A 25,630-nucleotide genomic window follows, 5' to 3' on the forward strand; every position below is an offset into this window, starting at 1 on the left:
TTTCATATTGTATGAAATTCAGTGTTTTTCTGGATCTCAGAGACAAGGACACACACTCTGTGTCTCAGACTCCAACACTGATGACCTTTGAACGTCCCTTCCAACCCCAACCATGGTTCTGTACCACCCATAACACCAAATGATCCATCCAAGCCACAAAAGGAATTTAATAAAATGGTTTTAAAGACATTTCTCTGTCTCTCCTGGTTGCACAGATGAGGTAGGGGACAAACCCAAACTCCTCTGGCTGCTTACAGCACCCAAGCAGACAGAAGTGATGCTGGAAAAATCTGATGGGTTGATTTTCTTTTCTTCCCCCCTGCATCCCATAAAAAAGTGGTAATTGACATTTTAATGCATGACATGTCGCATTCCTTCATAACGCTGCCGTAATTGAATCCACGTGAAACTGGAGTGCTCTGGGTGACCCCGGAGTGTGCCACACACCTGGAAGCAGTGAAGTTCAATTAATATGTCATTGCTACTAATAACAGCTACTACTGAGAACCTCCAGCCAGTGGCTGCTCCAGGGGAAACAGTAATCCTTGGATTTAGGCAGATAATGTACAGTAAACACCAAGGAGCCATTGTTTACACGCAGCGCTGCTTTGGATCAACACTTAAAACCTTGCTCTCTCACTAATTTACTTTTTTTTATTATTATTATTATTATTTTTTCACTGAATTCCACCATTTAATTCACCCCCTGTGCTGCATTTGTCCAGCTTGGTGTGTAAAAATTTGCAGCTCCTAAAATAAAATCAGCTGAGGGCCATTAGTGGACTGAATCAAACAGCGCCGAGACAAAGGTTCATGCAATAAAAAGGGGGCATAAATCACACACTTGCACAGAGAGGAAAAAAACTGTGATAAAATGGCCTTAAGGACTTGATTTAATCTGTCAAAACCCAGGAAATTTAGAGTGGAGAGTTGAGAGTCCATCCTTCACTTGGCTTGTTGTTAAAATCAAGTTATCAGAAGTCCTACATCAAGGAAATGGATGTGCACACACAAGGAGCCTGAATATTCCCTTCATTAATTTACTGGTCCAGCAGAGAGGTTGAAATTCTCTTTTTTATTATTTCAGATCTGATTTCATTCAGTTGTGGCTCTGGAGACAACCTGTGAGTCCCAGGTGTTGAACCTGAGAAATCCAGAAGTTCATAAGGAATCAAAATTGATGGAGCTCTGAGCAACCTGGTGGAAGATGGAATTGGACAACCTTTAAACCACTCCAACCCAGGATTGTTCCTGAATCCACAATATCCCCGTCCTGGCTGGGATTATGGAGCAGGATATCGAGTTTCAAACATTACATCACTTGGAAAAGCCTCCACGGAGTGAAAACACTGAAGACCAAGGTGATGATTCATGAGGAGTTTGGCCTCTTCACAGAACCTCTGTTTGCAGCATCAGACCTGTGAGTTTTTCTTGGTGTCGAGGCAAATCTCAGGGGAGTTGTAGTTTCTGGCTGAGTAATCCCCAAAGATCCCAACTTTTATTGAAAATGGGGTTGAATTTGTGCAGAGCCTCCCTCCTCCTCCAGCACCTCTCATCACCACATCTATTTTATTCCTCCAGCCACGCTGGGCTCTCATCTCAGATTTGCCTGAGATTTATCTGTCAGCTTTATCTCCTCCTAAATTCAGTTCAGCTCTCCAGCTGATTCTCTCAGGAATTCACAATAAATAATATTCCCTGTGGTTTTCCTGCTCCTATTTCCCCTCGCTTTGCTTTTGTAAATCTCGGTTTCAAGCCTGTTCTACTGACCCAAAATCCCACATTTATGGGTTTAGAGCCCAAATTTCCTCAGTGATGGTGGGCAAAGCACTGGGAAAGCAGCTGGGAGAATATTCCTCTCATATTAATTATACAAATTTCGCTAATTCTGAGATCCTCTCTGGTAGATTTTGGTTTTTTTCTTTTGAACTCTCCAGTCCACTCTGCATTTTTTGAGGGTCAGAGGCATCGGTGGAATCAATCCCACTGTATTTGCACTGCCCAACACTCCCAATCTATTCAGGGTAAACATTTCTCTGCCAATCCCCACTGAGCTTTCCCAAGATATGCTAATGAAACCTCTCCAGTGCTGGATAAACCCCACAGCAGAGAAAGCTGAGGGGGGAAAAAAATAAATACAGGGAAGGTTCTGGGTTCAAAAGGGAGGAAAGAGGAGAAAAATGTGTTCAGAATTTGTCTTTTAGCAGGAGGAGGAATAAAATAATTTCTGAAGCCACTCAAGTCACAAAAGGAGACAACAATTTGGACCAGTTTGTGTTGGTGCGGGGAATCTACTGATTTCTTCCCTCAGAAAATGAATTTATTGGGAGATTTAAAGCCAAGGATCTTATTTAGCTGAGGTTGGTTTTATGGAGAACTCCATATGATTCCAGGAATTTTTGGAAATTCCTTATAAGTTGTACAGGAAAACAGAGGAATAATTCCACATATTTGTCTAAAGCAACATGAAATTTCCTCCTGTTTGCGTGTTTATTTTGGGGGGTTTTTTTATTTTACTTGGTTGGGTTTAGGGTTTGTTTTTTTTTTTTTGGATATGGAAATATAAAAAAAAATTAATTTGAAGACATGGAACAAGGTTTTTTACTTCCTTGCAAATAATCCAAATCACAGCATCATTTCCAAACTTCTAAATTGCTCTGGGATTGGGCTCTTCCTAGGGGAATGTATAAAATAACTGAGCACTAGGAAGTCACAGGGAGATTTTAAAGGGGTGCTGGGCTGGTTCCTAGAGCCTTTTTCCTACCTCACACATAAACATCTTCTTCATCTTGACATTCCCTGGCTGGAATTTTCTTTTCTTTTTAGGGGAGGGGTCTGGGTTTTAGGTTTTTGTTGTTGGGGGTTTTTTTGGGGTTTTTTTAGGTTTGGGATTTTAAGAGAAAAAGCAAAAAGAAAAGAGAGTTCAAGATCTAAGTCTGGAGCAGAACATCATTTTCCCTCATTTTCCTGTGAGTGATCCTGAATTGATGAGCTGATGGGAAAGTTCTGTTGTCTTTGAGGGATTTCAAACTTCCATCTCCATCTTTTCCACAGAAAAATGTGGGGAGAGGAGCCCACACTGGAGCAGGTTTGGTAGGAGCTGTGACCCACAGGAGCCCCAGGCTGGGGAAGTTCCTGCAGGAAAAGGGATCCACCTGGAGCAGTTCCTGCAGGACTGACCCCATGGAAAAGGGGGCAATTCCTGAAGGACTGACCCCATGGAAGTTGGATCAGTTCCTGCAGGAATGACCCCATGGAAAAGGGGGCAATTCCTGAAGGACTGACCCCATGGAAAAGGGATCCATGAGCCCATGGAAGAGGGATCAGTTCTTGAAGGACTGAGCCCATGGAAAAGGGATCCACAAGCCCATGGAAAAGGAAGCAGTTTCTGAGGGACTGACCCCATGGAATTTGGATCAGTTCCTGCAGGAATGACCCCATGGAAAAAGGATCCACCTGGAGCAATTCCTGAAGGATTGACCCTATGGAAAAGGGATCAGTTCCTCCAGAACTTACCCCATGGAAGTTGGAGCAGTTCCTGAAGGACTGAGCCCATGGAAAAGGGAGCAATTCCCACAGGACTGATCCCATGGAAAAGGGAGCAATTCCCACAGGACTGACCCCATGGAAAAGGGACACACTCTGGAGCAGTTCCTGATGGAGCTCCCCCTGAGCCACTGGAAAAAAATGAGAGCATTTTGAGCCCAGGAAAAAGAGAGGGGTGTATTTTTTAAGAAGGTATTTTTTAAGACCTACTTTTTATTTCTCATTATCCCAGCCTGGTTTGACTACAAGTACATTAATTTTTTCCCCAAGTCAAGCCTGCTTTGCCTGTGCCACCAATTCCTGAGCATTCTCACTGTCCTTATCTCAGCCCAGGAGCCTTTCAGGATACTTTCTCTCCCCTGTCCCGCTGAGGAGGGGGTGGCTGAGTGGCTTTGGTGGGTGTCCAGCACCCAGGCAGGGCCCACCCACCAACAGAGGCTGTGCTTGAACCCCTTGGGACAAAGGAGGGAGTTGAGCCTGGATATTCATCCTCTGCCTGGTTTTGTGTAGAAAACAAGGACACTTCTGCTGTTGGAAGTGGGGAGGGAGAAGCTTTCAGTGCATTTGCACCGTGTCTTCCTCACAATTCCTTGCTGTCCTGGGTTTTGAGGTGCAAATTTCAGGATCAGCATCCAAAAGCCAAACAGATCATTTTAGAGGGCAGCATCTTCTGGGTGTCCTTCCAATGGTGACAGAACTTGGGTCATCTTTGTTTAGTTAAGACTGAACCTATCCCAAACTCCCATAATAAAACCTGGAAACCTTGATGATATGAACCCTGACTTCAGAAAGAAGGCAGGAAAAGCTGGAAACAATAACGAGGAAAAGCAGCAATTCCTATATGGGTGAATTTTCACTTTTCCCATGCTAGATCTTCCCAATCAGCCTGATGGCACCAGCAAGGAAACTTCTTTTCCCCTTCCCTTCCCTCTATTCCCAGTGTTTCTCCTGCCTTGTTGAGGCTGCACTGTGGGAATTCCACGCTGGTTTAAGCTCCTGGAAATTTGGAGATTTGGCTGATCCATTTGCAGGGCTGAGGTCTTGAGTTCACAAAAGTGACCTTGAGCAGAACTTCTGCTTTCCTTCCCCATCCCCTCCATGCCCCTCGTGCTCCAATCCCTTGTGAAAAGCTCATTCTTTACTTAAATTTCTCTGCCTGTCCATGGTAAAAAACCTATTTAGAAATCAAAGGTGCAGTTGTTAATGACAGCACATTCATTTGCTTATGGCTGTGCTCAGAACAGAGTAAAACATCCCGTAATTAGGCATAAATAGCATTATGCATAAATAACATTTTCCATCCATCATTTCTAAATCATGACCAAAGTATTTATAAACTTTACCATCAAGTTTTACCAAAGTCCTTCTGACAGTCATTATATAATGCATTGAATGCCAAACAGCATAAAATACCACCATAAAAAAAAGAGAGAGAGAGAAATGGTTTTGAATCAGAATTCCTCTATTCCTCACAGATCCATTATTCATCTCCACTAGATTAGTCACACTGTTCATATAAGCCAAGGACCACTGAGAAAACAAATCTCTGAGCAGAACTTTGAAAAAGTAAATAAAAATACTCACATTGACTTTTTATAATGTTCAAAGGATTTCAGACAGATAGAATAAAAATGATCCAGTGTGTGCTTTTCCCACTAAGTTTTTTCCAGTTTCTCCAGCCAAAAAGCTTCCTCTCCCTGATTGATACACTCCCTCTCCTATTCCCAGCTTCTGCCTTTTAAACTATCCCCCATACTTAAAAGAAATACGGTTTGCAGCTTATATTAGCAGCAGCAAATGTTTGGTCACGAAACTTTGGGTGTCATAATTAATACCAATTATCGGAGCCGTATGAAAATACTTTCGGAAAATTCATTGAATTCCAGCTCCGGCTGTGGGGTGAGGAGGGGGGAAAAAAATTTAAGTTGACCTTAACAAAACAACTTTATTCTCCTTAGAAAACTGAAATTGAAAACCTGACCCGAACATGAGCACTGCGAGTTTTGAACTTGGGCATATTTTTTTGCAAATATCATCCATTTGGATCAGTCCATCAACCCTGACAGCTCCTGCAGAGTTGCACGCCTGTGTTATCGCTGCACACAGCCTGCACCCCATTCTGCAGCATGGACAGCAAAATAAAACCCCCAAACTGAAGGGGAAAAACCACCCACAACAACCCCATAACCTTTATTTCATTTTTAAACAGCCGTATTTTTTCTGGATAGGAGCTTTTTGACACCCCCCCCCTCCCCTAAATGCTGTCTGGGTAACAAGAAAGAGCCTTGAGATTTCCTTCCCTCCACCCCGATTAGAAATGGGATCCATGCCCCAGCTGGATATTTCCAGTTCATGCCCAGTAGAAATAATTTTCTGTCCTGTTGCCAAACGTGTCCCATGTGGCCAGCAAAGGCTGGACAATAGCAGCAATAGAGCTTCCAGAAAGGAGCTGAAAACGATCCCCCGCAACCGGAGGCCTCGATTCTGCATAGTTTCATAATTCCAGCACCGAGATTCCACTTCCTTTTTTCCCCTTTCAAGTATTCAGCTCCAATCCATCCTATTGCCAATGTTTATGGCTCCCACCTTGTCTGAAAGGACATGTCCTAGAAGGTTGATCCCAAAATCTTCCACTTCACCCGTAATCCTCAGGCACACCAGTAACCCCATTGAATATCAATATAGGATGGCGGTGCCGGGGCAAGTTAAACAAATCCTGAGGAATCTGTTTTATTAGCATTTATAGGATTTGCGTGCGTGAGCGGCTGTGTGTGTACAGCCACACTTGGGAGCTGTAGTTACAGGGAAAAAAAGAAATCCGGGGGATTCCTCCGGGGACGATCAGCACCGCTGGTCCTGGAGCTGGGAGCGGTGCTGATGCTGCAGACTGGAAATGTTCAAATATCTGACGATATTTTCTTTCCTGTGGAGCTCGGTGGTATTTCTCACAGTTAATACTTCAGCTAAGCACATCAGACTAAAGTTAAGCCCCGCTCTGTGCTCGGCTCCGCAGCCCCGATTTCCTCCCCAGCCTCCACCGAGGAGTAAAAATAAAAGTAGGAAAACTCCACCAACACCAAAATCGCGGAGCTGAGGAGTTTTTTTTGTGGCAAGAGCGGCACTTTCAGGGACACGGGGAGGGTGGCGAGTCCCTGTAAACCTCGACCCTGGGAATTCCTTTGGATCCCGGGCGGGGCAGGGACGGGAGCGGTCCCGGCTGTGCCTGAAAGATGAGGAATTACCCCCCCAAAAAAGGTGTTGGACCCCTTTTCTTGGAGCCTCGGGTCACGGAGACACGGGACACCCACCCGAGCAAGGGAAGGGTTTGTTTGGGGGTGCGCGGGGGTGATTCTCACCTCTCGTTTTCCTGTTTTCCCTCTCCAGTTGAAAACCCTGGGAAGAAATAAAAAAAAAAAAAAAAAGGGAAAACGTTGGAAATGTTCCTTCACAACAGAGCTCACCTGGGGAAGAAATTCTCTCCCTCTGTCTCGCTTGGAGGGTTTTCCCCTCCAAGCAAAGGGAAAAATGTTAAATAACATTTATTTAATGTTACAAGCGCGCCCAGTGGAGGATTCCACAACAAGATATCCGTAAAAACATGACCTGAATATAAATAATAAACTGTTTTATTTATTCTCCGAATTTATTTTCATCCCGACCAGGAGTTTCTTTTGAAAAGGGTGGCAGGGAATTCTCTGCAGCCACCTCGGACTCACAGAGCTTCACATCGCCGATCCACCTCGATAGATTTGGGCCACCCTTGCAGCACGGTGATTTTTCTTTTTCTGTCGGGATTATGTTAAAAACATTCTCAGAACTGCCCTTTCTCCAAACCACCGCAATTTGTTGGAAACACAACACGTTCCCTTCACGCTTTCCTTTGCCACCCCGTCGTTTGTCTCTATATTTTGTTTACAGGACACAGAAATGTCCCATATAAATTCCTTTTCGGGGTTAGCGATCGCGGAGCTTGTTATCGGACCCGTTAGGACCTGCCTTGATATACAGCTGATTTTCCACAAAAACAAATATATCTATATGTAAATAAAATATTTTTCCCCTATATATATTTTTATTTATTTTTACCTCTGCTCATACGTCCAGTTTCGGCGGCGGGCGGAGGTTGCATTGAATTTTGAGAATTTCCCCACAAAGCTGAAGTTTCTTTTCGACGGCTGTTTTTGGTTATATTTTTTCTGTTTTGGGATTTTTTTGGGGGGTGTTTTTTTGGTTGTTGTTTGTTCTTTTAGTTTGTTTGGTTGGGTTTTTTTCCCCCTTAATTAATTTACATTTGTTTTGCTCGGCAAAAAGTCCCAGACGAAACACGCTTCAGTAAAAACTAAAAATAAAAATACGTGGGTTAAATCTGGCCAATGCTCCCAGAAGAGGTGTCCCCACAGAGAGGGGCACGGGGCAGTTGTTTCACCCCTATTTTGAAGGTAAAAAGGGCAGAGCAGGAGGCAGAAACGAGGCACATCCCACACTTGGGTTTTCAGTCAGCTTTCCTTGACCTCCGAGCCAGCTCCAGCCTCAATCCCACCCATTCCCTGTTTGCCTCCCCGGCAAAAGCCGCTGTCCCCAGGCGGGTCAGCCAAGGGACGGGCTCGCTCCCGGGTACCTGAGGCAGGAGGGGATGGATTTGGGAGCAGAGGCCGTGCGGGTTTGTCCCGGAACCCTTCGGGGCTCCTCTCGCCCGCTGCTGCAGCCGGAGGTGCCGCGGTGCCCCCGCTCGCCATCCCGGGGGCTGCGCTGGCCCGGCCGCGGGGTTAAAGAGCGCGGCCTTTCCCTCGCCGTGCCCGGCCCGGGCTCTTTCTGCTCTAATGGGATAATTACAGAGGGCCGGGCGAGCTTAAGCAAACACACTCGCCCGCCGGCCGGGCCTCTGGCGGGATTAATATTAAGGACCGGTGCATTGTGTGTCCCATCCCCCTCGGAGCCCTGGGTGTGGAGCCGCGTCTCGCCGGGCTCTGCCTGTCCCTCCCTTCCCTCTTTCCTTGCTGCTTTAATCCCCACGCGTGTCCGGGACGCATCGTGGGGCTTTGTCCCCAAAAGCAGCCCCCGTCGGGTTAAACCCGGCCGGGCTCGGCTCAGTCCCGGTTTAATTCCCTCACTCGGGACATGAGGAAGGAGCCCAGGCACGGCTTTAGTGACTCAGTCCCGGTTTAATTCCCTCACTCAGGACATGAGGAAAGAGCCCAGGCACGGCTTTAGTGACGAGCTCTGCAGAGGTGCCCGCTCCATCCTCCGCCGAGCGCTGATCCGGCAGCTCCGGGGTTAAGCCCGGCTCAGCGGCTCCCACGGAGCTCTGCCCCCTCCTCCGCATCTACCGGGGGCCCCGTGTAGATATTTTTGTGTATACACGTGTAATACGTAAAATAGCGATTATTTACAGGGTGTAAATGTGCGCTGAGGCCGCGCGTACCTGTGTGAGTGCCCAGGTGCGCTTTACCCAGCGCCACAACAACGGGGGAAAGTCTCGGGTGGCTTTTGGGGGCTGGGGAAGGAGCCCCACGCGTGTCGCACCCCCCGTGGCAGCTGTGACCCGGGTGGGGTGGGACAAAGAGCCCCCTCGGGGTGACCGAGAAGGGCAGAGAGGGGTAAGGGGCTCTGCGGCCCCCGCCCCCGGCTCCCCCCGGGCCGGCCTCCCGTCCCCTCGCAAGCGCTGATTGAAGCTCCGCGCCGGCTCCTCTGGATTTGGGTCCCTCGGAGGGCGCTGCGAGGGAGGACACGTCACGGATACATTATCCCCTCCCCTCTTGAGGCTCTCCTGGCTTTCTGCAGCCTTTGCTAAAGAATTAATCGAGAGGTCCACTTCAGAGCTCCTTCTGCCCCTGGAAAAAAAAAATATAAATAAATAAAATAAAAAAGGCGAGGAAAGAAAGAGAGAAAAAAAAATAAAGCGGAGATATCGGTGCTTTCAGACGAGGAGCTGTGATTTGCGAGAGGAGGGGAATTTTACCTTCGATCTTTGCCGAATTGCGGGAGGTGAATGTAGCAAACCCTCCCCTTGCCTTTGAAAGGCATGTCTCTGCCAAAGAGCCACCGCTTCGCTCTCGAAATACGTGACAAATAAAAGAGAAACAAAAAAAAAAACAAAAAAAAAAAAAGAAAAAGAAAAAAAGAGAGAGGCAGAGAAACGATTCCTATCTTTCAAATTATTTTTCTTTAAAAGAAGGGGGAAAAAAACAAAAAAAAAAACCCAGAAAAGCAAACCAATAAATAAAAGCAACAAAATCAATGCCGCGCCTCTGCCAGCGCTCGGACTTGTTTGGAAAGAGACAACGCTGAAGTGGCACAGGTCCCGAGGAAAACGGATCCTTTAATTTGACTCCGCATGAGAAGCGCATTTGGAGCCGGGCGCAGCGGCAGCAGCGGCAGGAGCAGCCCCGCAGCCCCCGCAGCCCCCGCGGGGCTCGGCGGCCCCCGCGGCCCGGAGCTGCCGGAGCCGCTCGGGCACGGGCGGAGCAGCAGCGCCCTTCGGCCGCAGGAACCCGCCCGGAGGGGAGAGGCGGAGGGGAACGAGAGCTGCTGATCCCGGAGCGCTCCAGCCATCAGCCGCAGTCACCGGCTTTGACTTTGTTTCGGCGGGGAACTCGCGTCGTGTCCTCGGCATCTCGGGCTCCGGGACCAGCTCACTTTGCACTTCGTTCAACGAGCAGCGCCGTCGTTCGGTTTCCTTCTTTTTTTTCTTTTTTTTTTTTTTTTTCTTCAGAGACAAAATGTCCAAAAATGGTTCAGCCTGCTTAGCCCAATGATTTCTTGCATGGACGCTCTATTTTCTTTTTTTTTCTTTTTTCTTTTTTTTTTTTTTTTAATTATTATTTTTGGACGGGGAAGGATAGGGTAAAAGAAATCGTTCAGCGGTTTGCTCCCCGTTAAGGAGAAGATCAAGATCCTATTCCCAGCTGCACGCAGAGGACGAAAGCTGCCGTAGGTCTTTCAGTCTGGGTTTGGGAGCCCTCGCTACTGCAGGGTCAGAGCAGAACTGCCTTCTCCGAGCGGCTTTCCAGTCCTGGTTGTAGCTCAGAAATCGCCTCCCCCCTCCTCGCACCATTTCTGTTGGTGGTGTTTTTGTTTGGTTGGTTTAGCTTTATTTTTTTCCTCCCCTTTTTGTCCTTTTTTTTTTTTCTTCCCCGTTCGTTTATTATTATTATTATTGTTATTATTAATTATTGGTTTGGGTAAATTCCCTTCCTTCAACGAAAATACTAACTCTGCAGTGGAAATCCATGCCCCCAGCCATTCGGAAGAATCGGGTCTAATATGCCAGTGACATCCCCGCCTTGCAGCAGTCGCGATGAAGGAAAAATCCAAGAACGCGGCAAAGACTAGACGGGAAAAAGAAAATGGAGAATTCTACGAACTGGCCAAACTCCTGCCCTTGCCCTCGGCCATCACCTCGCAGCTGGACAAGGCTTCCATCATCCGCCTCACCACCAGCTACCTGAAAATGCGAGCGGTCTTCCCCGAAGGTAAAAGCAGCCCCGGGGCTCCGGGGGAGAGCGGGGAGGGGGCGCTGGGCTGGGCACGGCCCCATCAGCGCCTGGCAGGAGGGAGGGGGTGCCTGCAGCGGGCTCAGAGCGAGGGGGACTGAGGGCAAAGCGGGCTGGAAATGAGCCCCACTGCCCTGGAAGAGGAGGCAGCGCTGCGCTGCGCTGCCCCAAGCCCGGCGGAGGTGGGAGGCAGAGCCTGCCGGTTCATCCCTCCTTCCTCCCCCTCCTCCTCGGCTGCGTTGGCTCCTGGGGACCGTCCCGATGAGAGCGGGCTCGGGTCGTGTCCGCGGCCCCGGAGGAACCCGCCCGGCTCCCGGGGATGGCCCCTCGGCACGGCGCTTCCCGTCCGGGCACGGCCTCGGGGAGGGAAAAAAAAGCCCCAAAACTGTGTGGTTGTTATTATTATTTTGTTATGGTTGGAGTTTTCTGGAGCTAGGGAAGCAGGCTGGGAATGAAGGCGCGGCTGCTCCGCAGCGAGGCCCTGCGGCTTCTCCTGGGGCCGGGGAGAGAGGGGAAGAGGCTCCGAGCCCAGCCCGGCCGGGACCCCGCTGCTCCCGTGGCTCTTCTCGGGGACACCCAGCAGCGAGACCCGGCACCAAGCTCTCCTTCCCGGAGGGTTTGGGGGAAATCAGCCCCCGGGAGAAGGGGCGAGGGGAGGCTGTGCCCGTGCTGTCCGTGCTGCCGCCGAGCTGATGCGGAACGAGCCGCTAGTCACTGCCTGCGGGTGCCTAAATAAAGCCCAGCTGCCCCGCTTTGTCATTTGTTTGTGCCGCTCCGGCCCAGGAGCAGGGTGAAGGAATTAGCAAATTCCGCAGGGGGAAGGTCTGCTCTCCGGCGCGGTTTCTAAGGAGCTTTATTAAAAGGCTAAAAAGAAAAAAAACCAACTAAAAATAAAATAGAGGGAGGGCGGAAAAATCCCCCTCCCAACCCGAGCAAAGCTTACCGTCGTGGCCATTTAATTCAGAAATTTCGGGAGCACGGAGCAGCCGTGCTATGGGAAGCCGGGGCTCCTTTAGCGTGCGGAGCAAGGGGAGCGAGGCGCTGCTCCGCCGCATTTTCCAGCCATTATTCCCCACCGGGAAATTTCCCGATGAGAAACAGAGCGTCGTAATTTCGAGGTGGGGGTCACTGGCCGGCCGTGCCTGGCGAACGTGCCCCCCGAACGCCTTTGATTTAGGAGGGAGGAAAAGCGGCACGTTTCGAGATGCTGCTGGATGCGTCCCGGCTTTTCCAGCCTTGCTGATCCTCAAGAGCAACGAGGCGACCCCGAGAGCAGGTTTATACCCAGAGCTCGGGTGTGTTTTATGTGTCTGTCTTCCCTAAACAGGCCGGGCGTGCGCTTCCGCACACTCTGCTTATTAAGGGCAACGTTTAAATGCATACAGCGAATTCCTGATCTTTCATCGTCTTAAGTACGGCTGGAAATACATTTAAAACCAAAGCTTTGCATCCAGGGATGACAGGCCGGGGGAATTACCTCCTCCGATCCCCGAGCCCTGCGTTTAGTGCCTGGGAGGGTGGAGGGGAAAGGGGGGAGCCGGACAGAGGCGTCTGCAGAAAGATTTTTTTAGAGCGGGGTATTTGTTCCACACAGTCCCGCAGCACCCAAACTTCCCTCTCCCTCGGGATTTGCCCTTGGAAGAGAGGAGGGTGTCCCCCATCCATCCGTCCTTCTCCCCTCTCCTCATACTCGGCTACCGGTTCCCAGTTGGCTTTACTGGGAGGAGAAACAGCTCGGGAAGGATTCCCAGCTTAAATCCTGGACTGGCGAGGCCTGGGGAAAGAACCCGTTGGATCCGATGGGTGCAGGGCACCCCCGCCCGAGATCCTGAGCCGTGAAATAAAGGTCGGCACGAACCAGGCCCCCTCTCCAGCCCCGGCCTCCGCTGCACTCCCACGGGAATTGTCCCCGGACAGAGGGTCCAGCACCCCGGGCTGCCCCAGCCGTCACCCTGCGAGGCTTAAAGGGGTGACAGGGTGGGGGGGACAGGTCTGAGATGCCACCAGACCCGTGATAGGCCCGGACTAGCTGCGGCCAGCACGACCAGAAGTGGTGTTGAGCTGCAGACCTGGCTCACAGCTCTGTCTAGACTGGAGGGAAAGAGACCGAGGGAGAGAGAGAGAAAGAGAGCTGTGTTTTTAAAACCCTCGGCGGATGGCTAACCCCCCATTTCCTAAACATAGTTTAGAAAAAGTTTGAGACCCTCAGCGAGGTGACTGATCCCGACAGGGCTTGTCAGGGTTTGGGATAGTTCTCCTGCTCAGCCCGGCCAGGTTTTTCCCGAAGAGGGACCGAACCCTCAGAGGCGCCCGCTCACACTGCAAGAAACGAGAGTGAAATTGGATTTCGGCCCCAGCTCCTTTCGCCCTCGCAGTGCAAACCCTGCAAGGGACAAGGTCGTGCTCCGATATCCCAGCTGTGCCCTGCGGGATCGCTGCGACCTTGAGGTTCAGGAGTTAAAGTCAGGACACAGCAGCCTCCCCCGAGCTGTCGCTAACACCCTCTTCTCTCGTGTTTTTGGGGTTTTGTTGTTGTTGTTGTTGTTGTTGTCACGGCTTTGTTACTGTAGAACAAAAATACACCACGAGACTTCTTCTGTCTGCGCTGTCAGTGTTCTTTATTTTTGATTTTTATTTTGAAAAGGAGCTAATGAAAGCAGGAGAGGCGAGAGTGGATCGCGTTTAAAAACCGCGATTCTCTGTCCCCCGGTTATGGCAGACTGGTGAGATCGTCACCCTCTCCCTCCCCCATCCCCGATGCAGTGTCCAAAACCGATTATAAAATTGGACATTTTTGGTTGTTTAAACCGGATGGGAGCGAGCTAATTAATACGCGACCCAAAATATAATGTGCGCAATACAAAACAATCCGAATAAAGTGAAGGAGCGGTAGAACTCAGACCTTCCTTATTCCGAGGGGCAGACAGTAGAAATTACTAGGAATATTCACGGTCTTCGGTCCCCATTTAAACCTGGCCACGAATGTATATTTTAAGAAAATCAAGGCGAATCGCAGCCATTTCATCTGATTGTCACACGCGCTGGGAAAAGGTTCGTTAATGAATTAAACAAATAAATAAAGAGCGAGGCGTGAGTAATCCCTTTTGAAAAGCCAGCCCCTATTGTACTAACCACTAATAGTGACATTAAAGGTCTTACTAAAACAAAAATGCTTTTTTTAGGGTTTTCCTGAGGCGCTCCCAGGCGGCGGGAGCCGCTGGCCCCGCGCTGCGGGGTCGGGGCGGGGACGAGCGGCGGCGTCGCTCCGGTCTCTCCCGGCCGGAGGGGAGGGAGGGAGAAGGAAGGGCGGGGGTCACTGCCGTGGGTCTGCCCGTGACCTCCCTGTCTGTAGGACGCCCGCTTTGGGGCCTCTTAACACGATCTGGTGGGTTGGGCTCGGCGGGGAGAGTTGAGTTTGTGCGGGTGTCCTGGGGGGCAGATTTGTTAGAGTATTTTTTTCTCCACTTTTTTTTTTTTTATTTTTATTTTTTTTCCCTCTGGGAGTTCGCCCTTTTAAAAAAAAAATATTTTATTTTATTTTTATAAAATAAGAATCTTGATCTTTACGCCCGTCCTTCCCACTGCCCAGCCCTCGGCCGCCTTCCCGACGCTGAGCCCGCAGAGTGGAGCTCGCACATCCCTGTCCAGCTCTGCTTCTTCCCAAAGTGCCCCTGACCTGGGGGTTTCCCCCCTCCCAGAGGTTCCCCTGGCCGGGCCCGGCTGTTTCTCTCTGGCTCCGGACTCATCCCGGCCCCCGGGCTCCAGCGGTGCCGTCGGGGCTGAGATCCCTCGCCCCCCGCTGCAGACGGGGCTCGGGGCTCGGTGTCAGCGCTGCCCTCGCCCCACTGTCTCCCCCTCCTCACGGGGTGACAGCAGAGCCTCGGACCTCGCCTCAACGAAGGGCACAAAGCTCGATGGAGCTCCGGGACCGCCCCCAGGGAGTTTCCCCGGGGCTCTCCCGGCCGAGAGAGGCACAACCGCTCTGGGGAAAACCCAGAAACCAGAACCAGCGGCGAACCCCCAGGGTTTGTCGTTGTCCCCATGTTCCTTGCGCTCCCGGGAACAGCCCAGCAGACACAAAGGAAATTCTCCAAGTTACAGGGCAACCCGATACTGAACGTAATACACGGCTAAGTAATTCTTTTTAGCAGAATCCCAAGCTGGAAAGCTCCCGGGCTTTCAAATGTGTGTGTGGACGAATTTCTGTATGCCGAAAGCAAAAGTGGGAGTCGTTCCCAAGTATTTCTAGATCTCATTACAGTTTCACTCACCCCGCTGCCTCCTGGAAACTGAGTAATGTACAAATGGTACAAATTGAGTGCTGAGGTTACTCTGAAAAACAGCCAGAGATGGCAAAAGACGGAGGGGGCGGAGGAGAATTTTGTCCGTGTTTGCCGCAGGGAGCGGGACGCGTTTGTACGAAAATCTCCCGGGTTTTCAACGGCAAAAGCAGCACCAATTTTGGGGTGTTTGTATAAAACCCACTCTGACTCCGGGCCGGAGCTGTCGGAGCCGGAGCTGCCTCCCGCTGCCCCGAGGGGTCCGGCGGGCACAGCCGCTCTTGGGGCCGGTGGTTTGTCCTGCCGGACATCCCGGTCCTGCCCTGCCCGGCGGGGACAGACAGCGGGGAGGACAGACACACATCAGAGAGGCTCATCTCGCCCGTGTTTGAGGCGGCGGGGTGCCAGAAAAGCCAAGGTTAAGCCTGGGGCTGGCGAGTGACCGTCCAGCGGGCGGCCCTGGGCCGTGCGGGCTCTGCCGCTGAGCCCAGCCCCGGCTCTCCGGGTCTCCGCTGCCGGAATCCCCCCGGATCGCTGGATCTGGGTGATCCCTGACCTTGTAGCCCTGCAAAGGAGCCGCGCTCGGGGCCAGGCCACCCCCACGGGTGCTGCCAGCATTTGCGGGGAGGATGCTCCAGCGGCACCTAGCAGGGAATTCTCCCTAGGGGCCAGGTAATTCCTGCTGCCAGGGGACATATGGAAATATTTCCTTCCCGGCAGCATCCCCAGACAGGGAGCGCTTCTCATCCCAGCAAAATCCCATCCCGAAGGAGCGGTGCAGGTTTCGGCAGCGATTTTGGCCTCGCTCCAGGCCAGTGAGGGAATTTGTGCGTTATTTACTGGCCGGGCAGGAGCAGCCCGGCCGAGCCTATGGCATCCATAGGTTCACAGGAATGCGCGTTTGCAAATCTCTCGGAGGAGAAGTTAAAATCTCTCGGAGGAGAAGTTAATGGGCGTTAGTCATTTATTCGAATGTAAGGTTTTATTCGTTTCGTTTTCACCTTTAAAGCGATCTGCTGGCGGATTAAATGATAAAATCACCGGCTTTAAAATAAGCTCAGACGAATGCCAGCCTGATCCATCGAACGTGTTTATGTTTGATGCGCGTTCGCGATTGCGACTCCAATTTAAAATGCCAAAGGGAGCAAATCTGAGGAAATTTTTATTCCGGGCTAGGAGAGAACCTCAGAAGTCGTGCAGATTTTGGGATGCTGTGAAAGGACAGCACAGAGAGAATTGTCCAGCACGGGTGGGGCAGAGACGGGGGTCGTTGTTGAGGAGTTTCGTGAGAGCTCAGGGAATAAATCTGCCTCGTCTTTCGGAATGGAAGAGCTCAGGGCAGTTTTGACACTGTAGTGCGTGATTCTTTTTGTAGGTTTGCAGTGTCATATTTCGAAATTTGTAATTAATAAATGGAAATAAGGGCAAACCCCTCGGCACAGGGACAGACTCTGGAGTTTGCTGTTGTTGCCGTCTCGGGGAAGAAACTGCAGGATGACTCCGCGATTTCCAAACTTTCTCCCCAGAAACCAAAAAGCATTTCAGCAGAAAGGACATTTTTTGCCGTGTCTCTGGAAGTTTAGGGGCCTTTTCCAAACGGAGAATTGGGAAACGGCTGAGAAAAACGCGAATTTTCGTTTGGCTCTTCCGAGCAAATTCCCAGTGCTTTTTTCAGAGCAGGGAAGGCGTCCTTTGCTTTCCTACGGGGAAAGCGCTGTGAATTCCCGGAATTTGGAGAAACCTGGAGGGACGGGCACGGGGTAGGGATGCAGTTCCCTCTTTTTTGGGTGCTGCTACTATCTTGAGAGGGCGAAAAGGAGGGGTCAGGGCCGGCCGAGCTCCCCGGTGTCCCCTGCCTGCCATGGGAAGCTCCTCAGCGCTTTCCCGGAGGGAGCAGGACATGGAGCCAAGCACAGGGAAGGGAATCAAAACTCGGGGGAAAGCGCCGCGTCCTCCCCTCCGCCTCCGGTCTCTCGAGTGGGAGATCCTGCCCATCCCAAGGGATGCCCCAAGAGCGGAGAGAAATCCCTGTAATCCCCAGACCAGGCTGAAGCGGCCAAAGAACAAACGGATCCGTGAGGGCGTCAGGAGGGAATCACGGAGCTGGAGCTCGGGGCAGGAATTCTTGCCAGTTTTCCCTCCCGTTCAGGAGCCGAGAGAAAGGAGATTTCTTTAGAAGCACCTGGGCGGCGAGAGGGCACCTGGGGCGAAAGCGGGGCTCGGTTTCATAGCGGGGCACAGTGGGGCCGATTGTGGAATTCCAGGCTGGCAGCGCCCAAACCCCGCCCTTCACCCCGGGCCGCCGGCCCTCCCGCGGGCTCTGAGGCCTCCCCGGAGCCGGGGACAGCCCCAGGAGCCCTCAGGAGGGTTCGGCTCCCGGCCCGGCCCGGTGGCGGCCTCGGCTCCAGCCGGGAGCTGTTGAGGCTCCTTCCTCAGTGAGGAAGAGAAAAACAAACAAACAAACAAACAGACAAACAAACAGACAAACAAACAGACAAACAAGCCCCAGTCAGCACAAACCCAGGGCGGCCGCCACTCCGCGCCCCAGGCTCCAGCAGAAACCTTCCGCTCTCACCGCGGCGGGCTCGGCTGTGGGGTCGGGCTGTGGGGTCGGGCTGTGGGGTCGGCTGTGGGCTCGGCTGTGGGCTCGGCTGTGGGGTCGGGCTGTGGGGTCGGGCTGTGGGCTCGGCTGTGGGGTCGGCAAGGCCAGGGCTCGCTGAGGCTGGGGTTGCGAAGCTGTGTCGGTGCCGTCCGTGCGCAGGTGAAATCGGGACAGTTTATCTCCAATCGAGATCCAGCCCTCTTTAACCTCTTCATCCTCCTCCTTGGCCACTTCGGGGGTGGCTGCTCACAGCGACAGAGACTGGGACAGGGGCAGGGACTGGGACAGGAACAGGAATAGGGACGGGGACAGGGACAGGGGGACGGTGCAAAGACGCGTCCCTGGGGCTCTGCGGGAAAAGCGCATCCACAGGGATGCTCTGGGCCAGAAAAAGAACAATTCCCTCCTGCCCTGTGCTGTGCGGAGAAGGGACTCAGCCCTCCCCAGCTCCATGCAGGCCCGCACCCCGCGGGAGGAGGGGGAGCACGGGCTCCGATTCCTGCCCTCAACAAATCCTTGTTTCTTTTGCAGGTCTGGGCGACGCCTGGGGACAGCCGAGCAGGATCGGCCCCTTGGATAACGTGGCCATGGAGCTCGGATCCCACTTGCTTCAGGTAGTGCACGCCTTCCTCCTCCCGGGCTCCTCCTCCTCCCCCTCCTCCTCCTCCTCCTCCTCCTCCTCATCTCATTCCCGAGCCTCGCCGGGCTGGGAGGGCAGAAACCCAGCGACACCGACCACTTGTATTCCAATTATTTTATTTTTTTCGCCTTTGATGCGCTCAAAGCTTTAATCAGAAGCGCCGGGGGTGTCCCCAGGAAGTCCCCGAGGGAGGAGACACCTGAGATGGAGCAGGGAGAGCACCTGCACTGGATCTCCCGGGGACTTTAGCACCTGAAAATTCCACTGTTCACAATCCCGGTGATCTGCTCTGAAATTCCTCTGAATTCTGAGTTTAGAAGTCGGAACCGGGGGGAGCGTGCCAGCAGGAGAGGGGAAAAAAAACAAACTAAATTTTAATTTTTCAAATTTTTAAAATTCATTTACCGGGCGGGTTTATGATGGGAGGTGAATTCCTGGCCACAGAGCTGCCGCTGTTTTCACAACCTCGACAGAAAATCTCTGCCCGGGCTCCGCGACCGCCCTGCCGCCGGCTCCCAGCTTTGGATTGACAAACACAGTTATTTATTTGCTACCACAGAGCATCAGCCCCTCTCTTGCGGGGAAAAATGAGATTTTTGGGAGGCACCGATGACATCCAGGCAATGACAGAGCTTAAAATCATCTGGGGAGCCGTTTTTAAAATGGAAAATTTATTACAAATAGCTGCTGTCCTCTCAGAGTCACGAGTCCACCTGGAAATGCTGACCCAGTTCTGTATGATAACTTGCATGATAATTTAGTGTATATATTAAAATACAGACCCAGTTGTATAAAACGTTGTTGTTACTCCTCCTCCTGGCTGTTCCCCGTTTTGTCTGGCACTAATTGAATTTGCACCAAATTAAATGCCAACCACCTGTAACTCTCATTTTACAGCTCAGTTATTTCTGAATGACGAATGCTGAAGGTTTTAATGAACCCACATTTACTGCAAACCTTTTTGTTTGTTTGTTTGTTTTTTCTAAGGGTTCTTAGACTGAAATTTTCCATGTGAATTTTCAGCTTCAATGTGCTTTCCTATCCATGAAATTTTGGGATGTGCTGCAGTACCAGCAGCATTGACCCAAGTTTATTAATGACACAAGGTAAAGCAATTGCAAGACAACAATGTTTAAAGCAAAATTGTGGCTAAAACTGCAAAAAAAAATTATTTCCCTTTACAATATTTCTACAAAATTTAATTTATGCTTAAAAAAAAAAAAAGGCAAAGAGTAATCTGGTTTCAGTTATATGCTGTAGAGTCATTAGTAGGCCAGAGAATAATTTGGAATATTTTCTTATTGGGGTGGCACTAGAGGTGCATGAAGTAGACAGGATTTTATTGCTTCTCTTCCAGTTCAGTGACTTTAAATGGATTAAAACAGGTGGTTCTTTTACCTATGTACTGTAAAAATTATTTTTCCCTTCCAAATATATTTTCCAGTGATATTGGCATGTGTGGATATTTACTGATATTCACATGGCAGGTGTTGATCAAAGCTTTCTATGCAGGGTACAGATAATGCAGACTTTTTTGCTATCAGCTGCTTTTGAAAAAATACCTGAAATTTGGCACTGAAAAATCAAGGCCTCCCCAAACTGAGAGGTTTTGTTTCCAAATCATCGCCAGTTTTGGCTGAGCATTACCACGTTATTTATTTTTTCTCATATAAATAATATCTGACTAAATCAAACTTCAGTTTTTACTCACACAAGCAACATTTGCCTCCCAGCCAATTTCCTGTCAAGGAGAATTTGTAGGATTGGATCTCAAGTTTGTGTTGGTTGAGGTTAACAGGCTGCAAGGATAAAACTTTATCACACTCAAAGAGAGATATTTGTGCTTATTAAGTTTTGGATGCTGACTTTTTCTGCTTTCTTTTTTGGAAGTTCACATTGTTCCACAGCAGAGAGCTCTCTGTTCAGAAATACATTATTGAAAATGCAGCCAAATTTAAACATTGCTCGTGGTGCCATTAAAGAAATTGCAAATAGCAGCGAGCTGGGTCTGCCAATTATGGCACAAAAAAAGCCTCACGTAGGGCCTGACTTCCCCTGAGCACCACAGAGCTCAGGATTTGGGCTAAGCACTAAAAAAAACCCAGAATCAACAGCAAAATATTCCCTGAAAATGCAGCAGCAGAGCTGCATCCGCAGGGGAATGAGGTGGATTTCACAACATCCCTGTGTTTAAAGGAACAAAATCAGATAAAAGTTTTCTATTCCTCAAATTTTGTTGTTTGCTGCTGTTGAAGTCAGAAATCATCCTCCAAAATATTTATTTTTTACCCACTGCAAATGCTTTGAACAGATTTCTTGCCTCTTATCCTGTGAATTCTCTCTGTTTCAGACTTTGGATGGCTTTGTTTTCGTGGTGGCGTCCGACGGCAAAATAATGTACATTTCTGAAACAGCATCCGTGCACCTTGGCCTGTCCCAGGTATGGGGGGAGTGCTCTGACAGCTAAAGCCTGAATAAAATAAAACTGCTAAATACAAATTTGGACCCTCACACCGCTGCCTTGCCTTTATACAAAGTCATTTTTTGTCAGGGCTGTTTGAAGCTTTCTTCTCCCTGAAAACAGCTTTGGTAAAATACTCAAATTTCCTTTCCTTGCCACCACACTGCCCTGTCTTTATATCTGTTCTTGTTCATTGTATTTTACTCCTCATTACCTTTCAGAAGGGCCATAAATTAGATGATATTGCAAATTGCAGATGGAGGCAGGGCCTTGAAAGCCAAGAGCGGTAAAGCAATAGGGCTGAAATAAAGCTCAGAATTGGAGTCTGGGAGCCTTAGATTGTGTCAGATATTGAGGCTGCCTATGAGAGGGAGAGGAAATCTGATGTGGAACAGGAGTTTTGTGGCAAATGTGCTGGAGGAGGAGGAAAAAAATAAAATAAAAATAAATAAATAAATAAAAATAAAAGGAAAAGGGGGGCAGATTTATGAGTGTTCACATGGAATTCAGGGTAGTTTTTCCTGAGTTTCTCCAGCTCAGTGGTCTTTTCAGTAAAGCGTTTTATATGCTTGTGATAGAACTCATAAAACTCAGTTTACTACTGTTCTGCACCAGAAGTATGAGAGGGTTTTATGTTTTTTTTTTTTTCCTCTTAGATGGACATTTCTAATTTTTTTCTTTTTTTTTCCTTCTTGGGATAGGCACAGGCAAAGAGCCTGAATTTATTGTAGAAGGTGACTTTCCCTACCTTTGTCTGTAGCTGAAATTCACCTGACCTAAAGTTAGCCAAAGTTGCATAAAAAAAATTCCTCATTAATTTCAGCAGCTCCTGGATGAGACCTGCAAGAAACTGAAGTGTTCAGTTGTGTGTCAAACATTTATAAATAAATAAGTTTGATTTATTTTAATAAATAAACAGCAGAGGGGAGGAGAACGAGGAGATGAAAGTGAGAGACAGGAGAATATTCTGAAAGTATCTGGCTAATTTACCTTGTGGCTGTTTCAATGGACAGAGAGGGAGCTTTAATAGTGGGGATTATTTGTGTACCTTAATTATTGTAGTAATCAGTATTTTAAATTGAAAAATACGTGGAGTTCTTTGGATGTGTGTTTATAACTGTGATATTAGAATTAGTGAGAGAAAATAGAACTCAAGAGGTAGAGAAAACAAGTATGTAAACCCATAAAAAACATTTCTAAACCCCTGTTTCTCTAATATCTTTAGAAAAAGTCACTTTGGGAATAAATAGCCACCATAAATGGCCGTTTACCTTTAATTCTTTTTCACCTGCTAATTTTAAAAACTCGAGCAGGAAACATTTTTAGTTCAGTTTGTTCAGTTCACTCTGTTAAGGTTTATTTTAGTTGTTTCATACCATTTTATTCAAGTCCAAAGTCCTTTAAATATGACTTTCATTGAAAATAAGCTTCCCTACAGAAGAGCCCTATTTTCTACTCCTGTTTCAACCTGAGTTTCTCTCACTCTGAATTTTTGCAAGGATTCATGATGTTGCCTGCTCAAATCTAAACATTTAATCAGTGCCATTATCCCAAAGCACTGAGCATTCCCATCCATCCATCCTGGAGCAGAAACTCCCTGTCCTGTGTTGTTTGCTCCCTGATTTTCCATTTTTTTTTGCTCAGAAATTGCTCTTTTGGAGGAATATCAAGCCACCAGATATTGCAGGTCTCAGTATTATCCAGTTATTTAGAGAAATTAAAGAATTATGGGATCAATGGGATACCAGGCAGACTTTGGCATGTGGAAGAGGAGGGGACTGGCAGTGTTATTCAAGTTTTAATCCAATTTATCCCTCCTGCTCACCTGGACTGACCCAATTCCATGTGTATGGAAATATCTCTAAATTCTTAGTGCAAGAGGTGCTGAGGAAAATCAGCAGGTTTGGTCAAGTTGCTTTTTGAATGCAGTTTATTAAGCAAAATCCCAAACCTTTCATTTCAGCAGAGATTTGAAATAACTGAGTTTGAAATCTGTGGGATTTGAAATGTAAGGGGCTCTCAAAACACAAAAATTCACCCTGCACAGGGGTTTATTTATAAATAAGACCCCCAGTTAACAACTCATCCTGATTTATCACCAATCTGCTCTTGCCCTGCCTCAATATCCTATTTTTGAAGGGATAATTATGCTTTAAGCAGCACCAGCATTAATTTTGGGCTGCTCCCACTCACCAGGATATCAATCCATTAACCCTGGGATATTCCTGTCAGCTCCCAGGGCCTCCAAAGGACTTCTTGTTCCCACTCCTCTGGAAATCCCTGGGATTTCTGCCACTGACATGGAGGAGGATGGGATTGGGCAGGAGAGGTAAATTCACCCAGCCATAATTCCACATTCTATTTCCAACAAATGCCCTCAGAGAGCTGCAGCCAACACAAGCTGAGAGCAAAGTGGTGCTGATTGTAAAAATCCCTTCAGAGTGGGCACAGAAAAGCCTTTTTATTCAATAATTTGACAATTAAGTAGCCCACACATCGATTTCCAGTTGGAGTGCCATTTGTTTAAAAACATATGTTTAAACTGAATAAAAAGGCCATTTAAAAATATTTTTGCAGACTATTTTTGGAGGCCTCCTACAGTGGCCTTTATCTTCTGGTTGCTGCTGAATTGAACCTCAGCAGGAAGAAATCAGAGCTTGAGGAAAAGCTGGGCTGGCTAAACCAGTTATAAATTTAAAACCAGCATTAGGGATTGTTTTTAAGCACGACTTTGCCTCAGAAACAGAGTTTCTGAAAAATCTACATCTTCATTTGTGGCCCTGCCACTTCATTTGTGGCTTTGGAGTTTGATTTGCTCCCAGCTGGAGCTGGAAAAATTGTAAATTTTGCTGTAGGACCCTCTCCTCCAGCCCAGCTGGCCCCAGCCCAGGGATGAACTGACTCTGACTGGTTGGGACAGCCAATTTCTTGCCTCTTTTTTTCCATGGATAACAAACAGCTTCAAATTCCCCAAATATTTTTTTTCCCCCCTCAGAGTCCAAAGGCACAAAAAGGAGAGGAAAATCCTCTTGTGAAACAATAGAGAAAGACAAATTTTTATTTAATTTGAAGGTCTGGAGCTTATTCCAGCAGTTTTCTGGATCCAAGAGGGAGCCAGGCTAATCTTTGACTTTTGATAAATCTTGAAATATTTAACCACAAATATCTGAGCTTTTCCAGGAGTTTATTTTGCTTTCATCCAATGAGTCTATGAGAGGCAAAATATGTAATTATTTACTCTAGAACTCACCTTTTTAGTCCTGTGTGTTTATTATGAATCATCCCTTGGCTGGAAAAAAATAAATCTGAGTTCCTCATAAACCTCCTGTTAGTAGGAAATGCTGATATTTGGTATTTACAGCTATTAAAAACTGCATCAAGTTTTTAATCAAGTTTTCTTTTTTTGCATCAAGCAGTTATTAACTGCTTTAATAACCTGAGGCATAGGGTTTAAGCTTTATGAATTGAGCTGTATAATTTATATATTTTTAAAGTTTTCAGGGTTTCATTGTAGGCTTGAAAAGAGCCCCCAGCCCAGCAGGAGGGAGATTCCAAATAATCCATATTTTGGTTATTTGACTCTGGCTTTGCCCCCATCTCTTTGCTGGTGGTTTTATGTTTTCAAGTCAATTTTTAAAGTCAATTTTGGGGTCAGTGTTGTGCCTTTACCTCCTGCTGATTTTTCTGGGGTTGCAAATAAACCTATCAGTATAAAAAAAATCTTTTCTGTGTTGATAACAAGGAAAACCAGTCATTATTTCACAAAGAATATTAGGCTTGGAGTTTTGGACATAAACCCTGGGGCAGAAATGATATGTTGGATAAAACTGTGACCTTTGACCCTTTGAATCCTGTGGGAAAACGTGCATTTCCATGAGGAATCATTTTAAAAGAGGTGATGAGTTGTGGAAAATCAAGAGACATCCATGAGTTTGACTTTTTAAGAGAAAACATCAACTACACTTGATAAGGTTGGTCAGGTTGATTGGAGATTTTTATGTTAGAAAGTCTCTAAATTGAAGGGAGTGATAGATCATTTATACATATCTATTAATTTATTTATTTTTTTTTTCTTTTTGGAAGTTAAATTCTCTGCTAAAAATGTTTTCATTGCTTGGGCAAAATATTCAGGGAAAAAAAAATCACTTTTAATTGAAGATAAACTAATGAGAAGAGGGTTGTAAGTGATGCTCCTTTTGGAGCACAGGATAGCAATTTTGTCATGTTCTGAAAATGAAATCTCCATCACCAGAAGAATTTTTGGATTGTATTTTTATGTAGGTGATCAGGATATGATTATGAAGATACCTACAGACATTTGCAGGATGTTCCTCCCCTTGTAATTTTAAATAAACAGAAGCATTTTCCAGGCATCACTCAGTGAGATTTTGTGTTTTCCTTCCTCCCTGACAAAAAAATTGGGATATGGGGTGTTCCTGCAGCAAGGCCCCACCTGTGTCTGGCCAGAAAAGGAGCAGCCAGAGCTTTTTTAGGGCAACCTTTAGAGAAAATTATGTAAATGAAGAAATGTAAATAATCTCCTTCCCCATACCATGTCTTTCTTTTTCTTTCTTTCTTTCTTTCTTTCTTTCTTTCTTTCTTTCTTTC

General features: G+C 48.1%; 1 protein-coding gene and 1 long non-coding RNA gene across 4 annotated transcripts in view; one reads left to right on the forward strand and one right to left on the reverse strand.

The window, feature by feature from the left end:
- Nucleotides 1–143: 143 nt before the first annotated feature.
- Nucleotides 144–13,040, reverse strand: LOC117245267. Of its 3 annotated transcripts, none has more exons than XR_004499800.1 (4): nucleotides 8,165–9,661; nucleotides 7,633–7,885; nucleotides 6,903–6,939; nucleotides 144–447 (listed from the first exon to the last, which is right to left on the reverse strand). It is a non-coding gene; the product is annotated as an uncharacterized LOC117245267 (long non-coding RNA). The 3 variants fall into 3 exon arrangements; XR_004499804.1 differs by lacking the exon at nucleotides 144–447 and adding an exon at nucleotides 11,983–13,040 and having other exon boundaries at nucleotides 6,252–6,939; nucleotides 8,165–9,377; XR_004499795.1 differs by lacking the exon at nucleotides 144–447 and having other exon boundaries at nucleotides 6,252–6,939.
- Nucleotides 9,709–25,630, forward strand: part of SIM2 (SIM bHLH transcription factor 2) — a 57,232-nt gene continuing 41,310 nt past the window's right edge. Inside the window, exons 1-3 of the mRNA XM_015623332.2 lie at nucleotides 9,709–11,018; nucleotides 18,453–18,535; nucleotides 20,912–21,001. Coding sequence (XP_015478818.1) covers nucleotides 10,844–11,018; nucleotides 18,453–18,535; nucleotides 20,912–21,001 — 348 coding nt within the window. The 5' untranslated portion in view covers nucleotides 9,709–10,843. The remainder of the gene's footprint in view (nucleotides 11,019–18,452; nucleotides 18,536–20,911; nucleotides 21,002–25,630) is intronic.

Source organism: Parus major, chromosome 1 (assembly GCF_001522545.3).
Source record: "Parus major isolate Abel chromosome 1, Parus_major1.1, whole genome shotgun sequence".
In the NCBI taxonomy this organism is placed as follows: Eukaryota; Metazoa; Chordata; class Aves; order Passeriformes; family Paridae; genus Parus; species Parus major.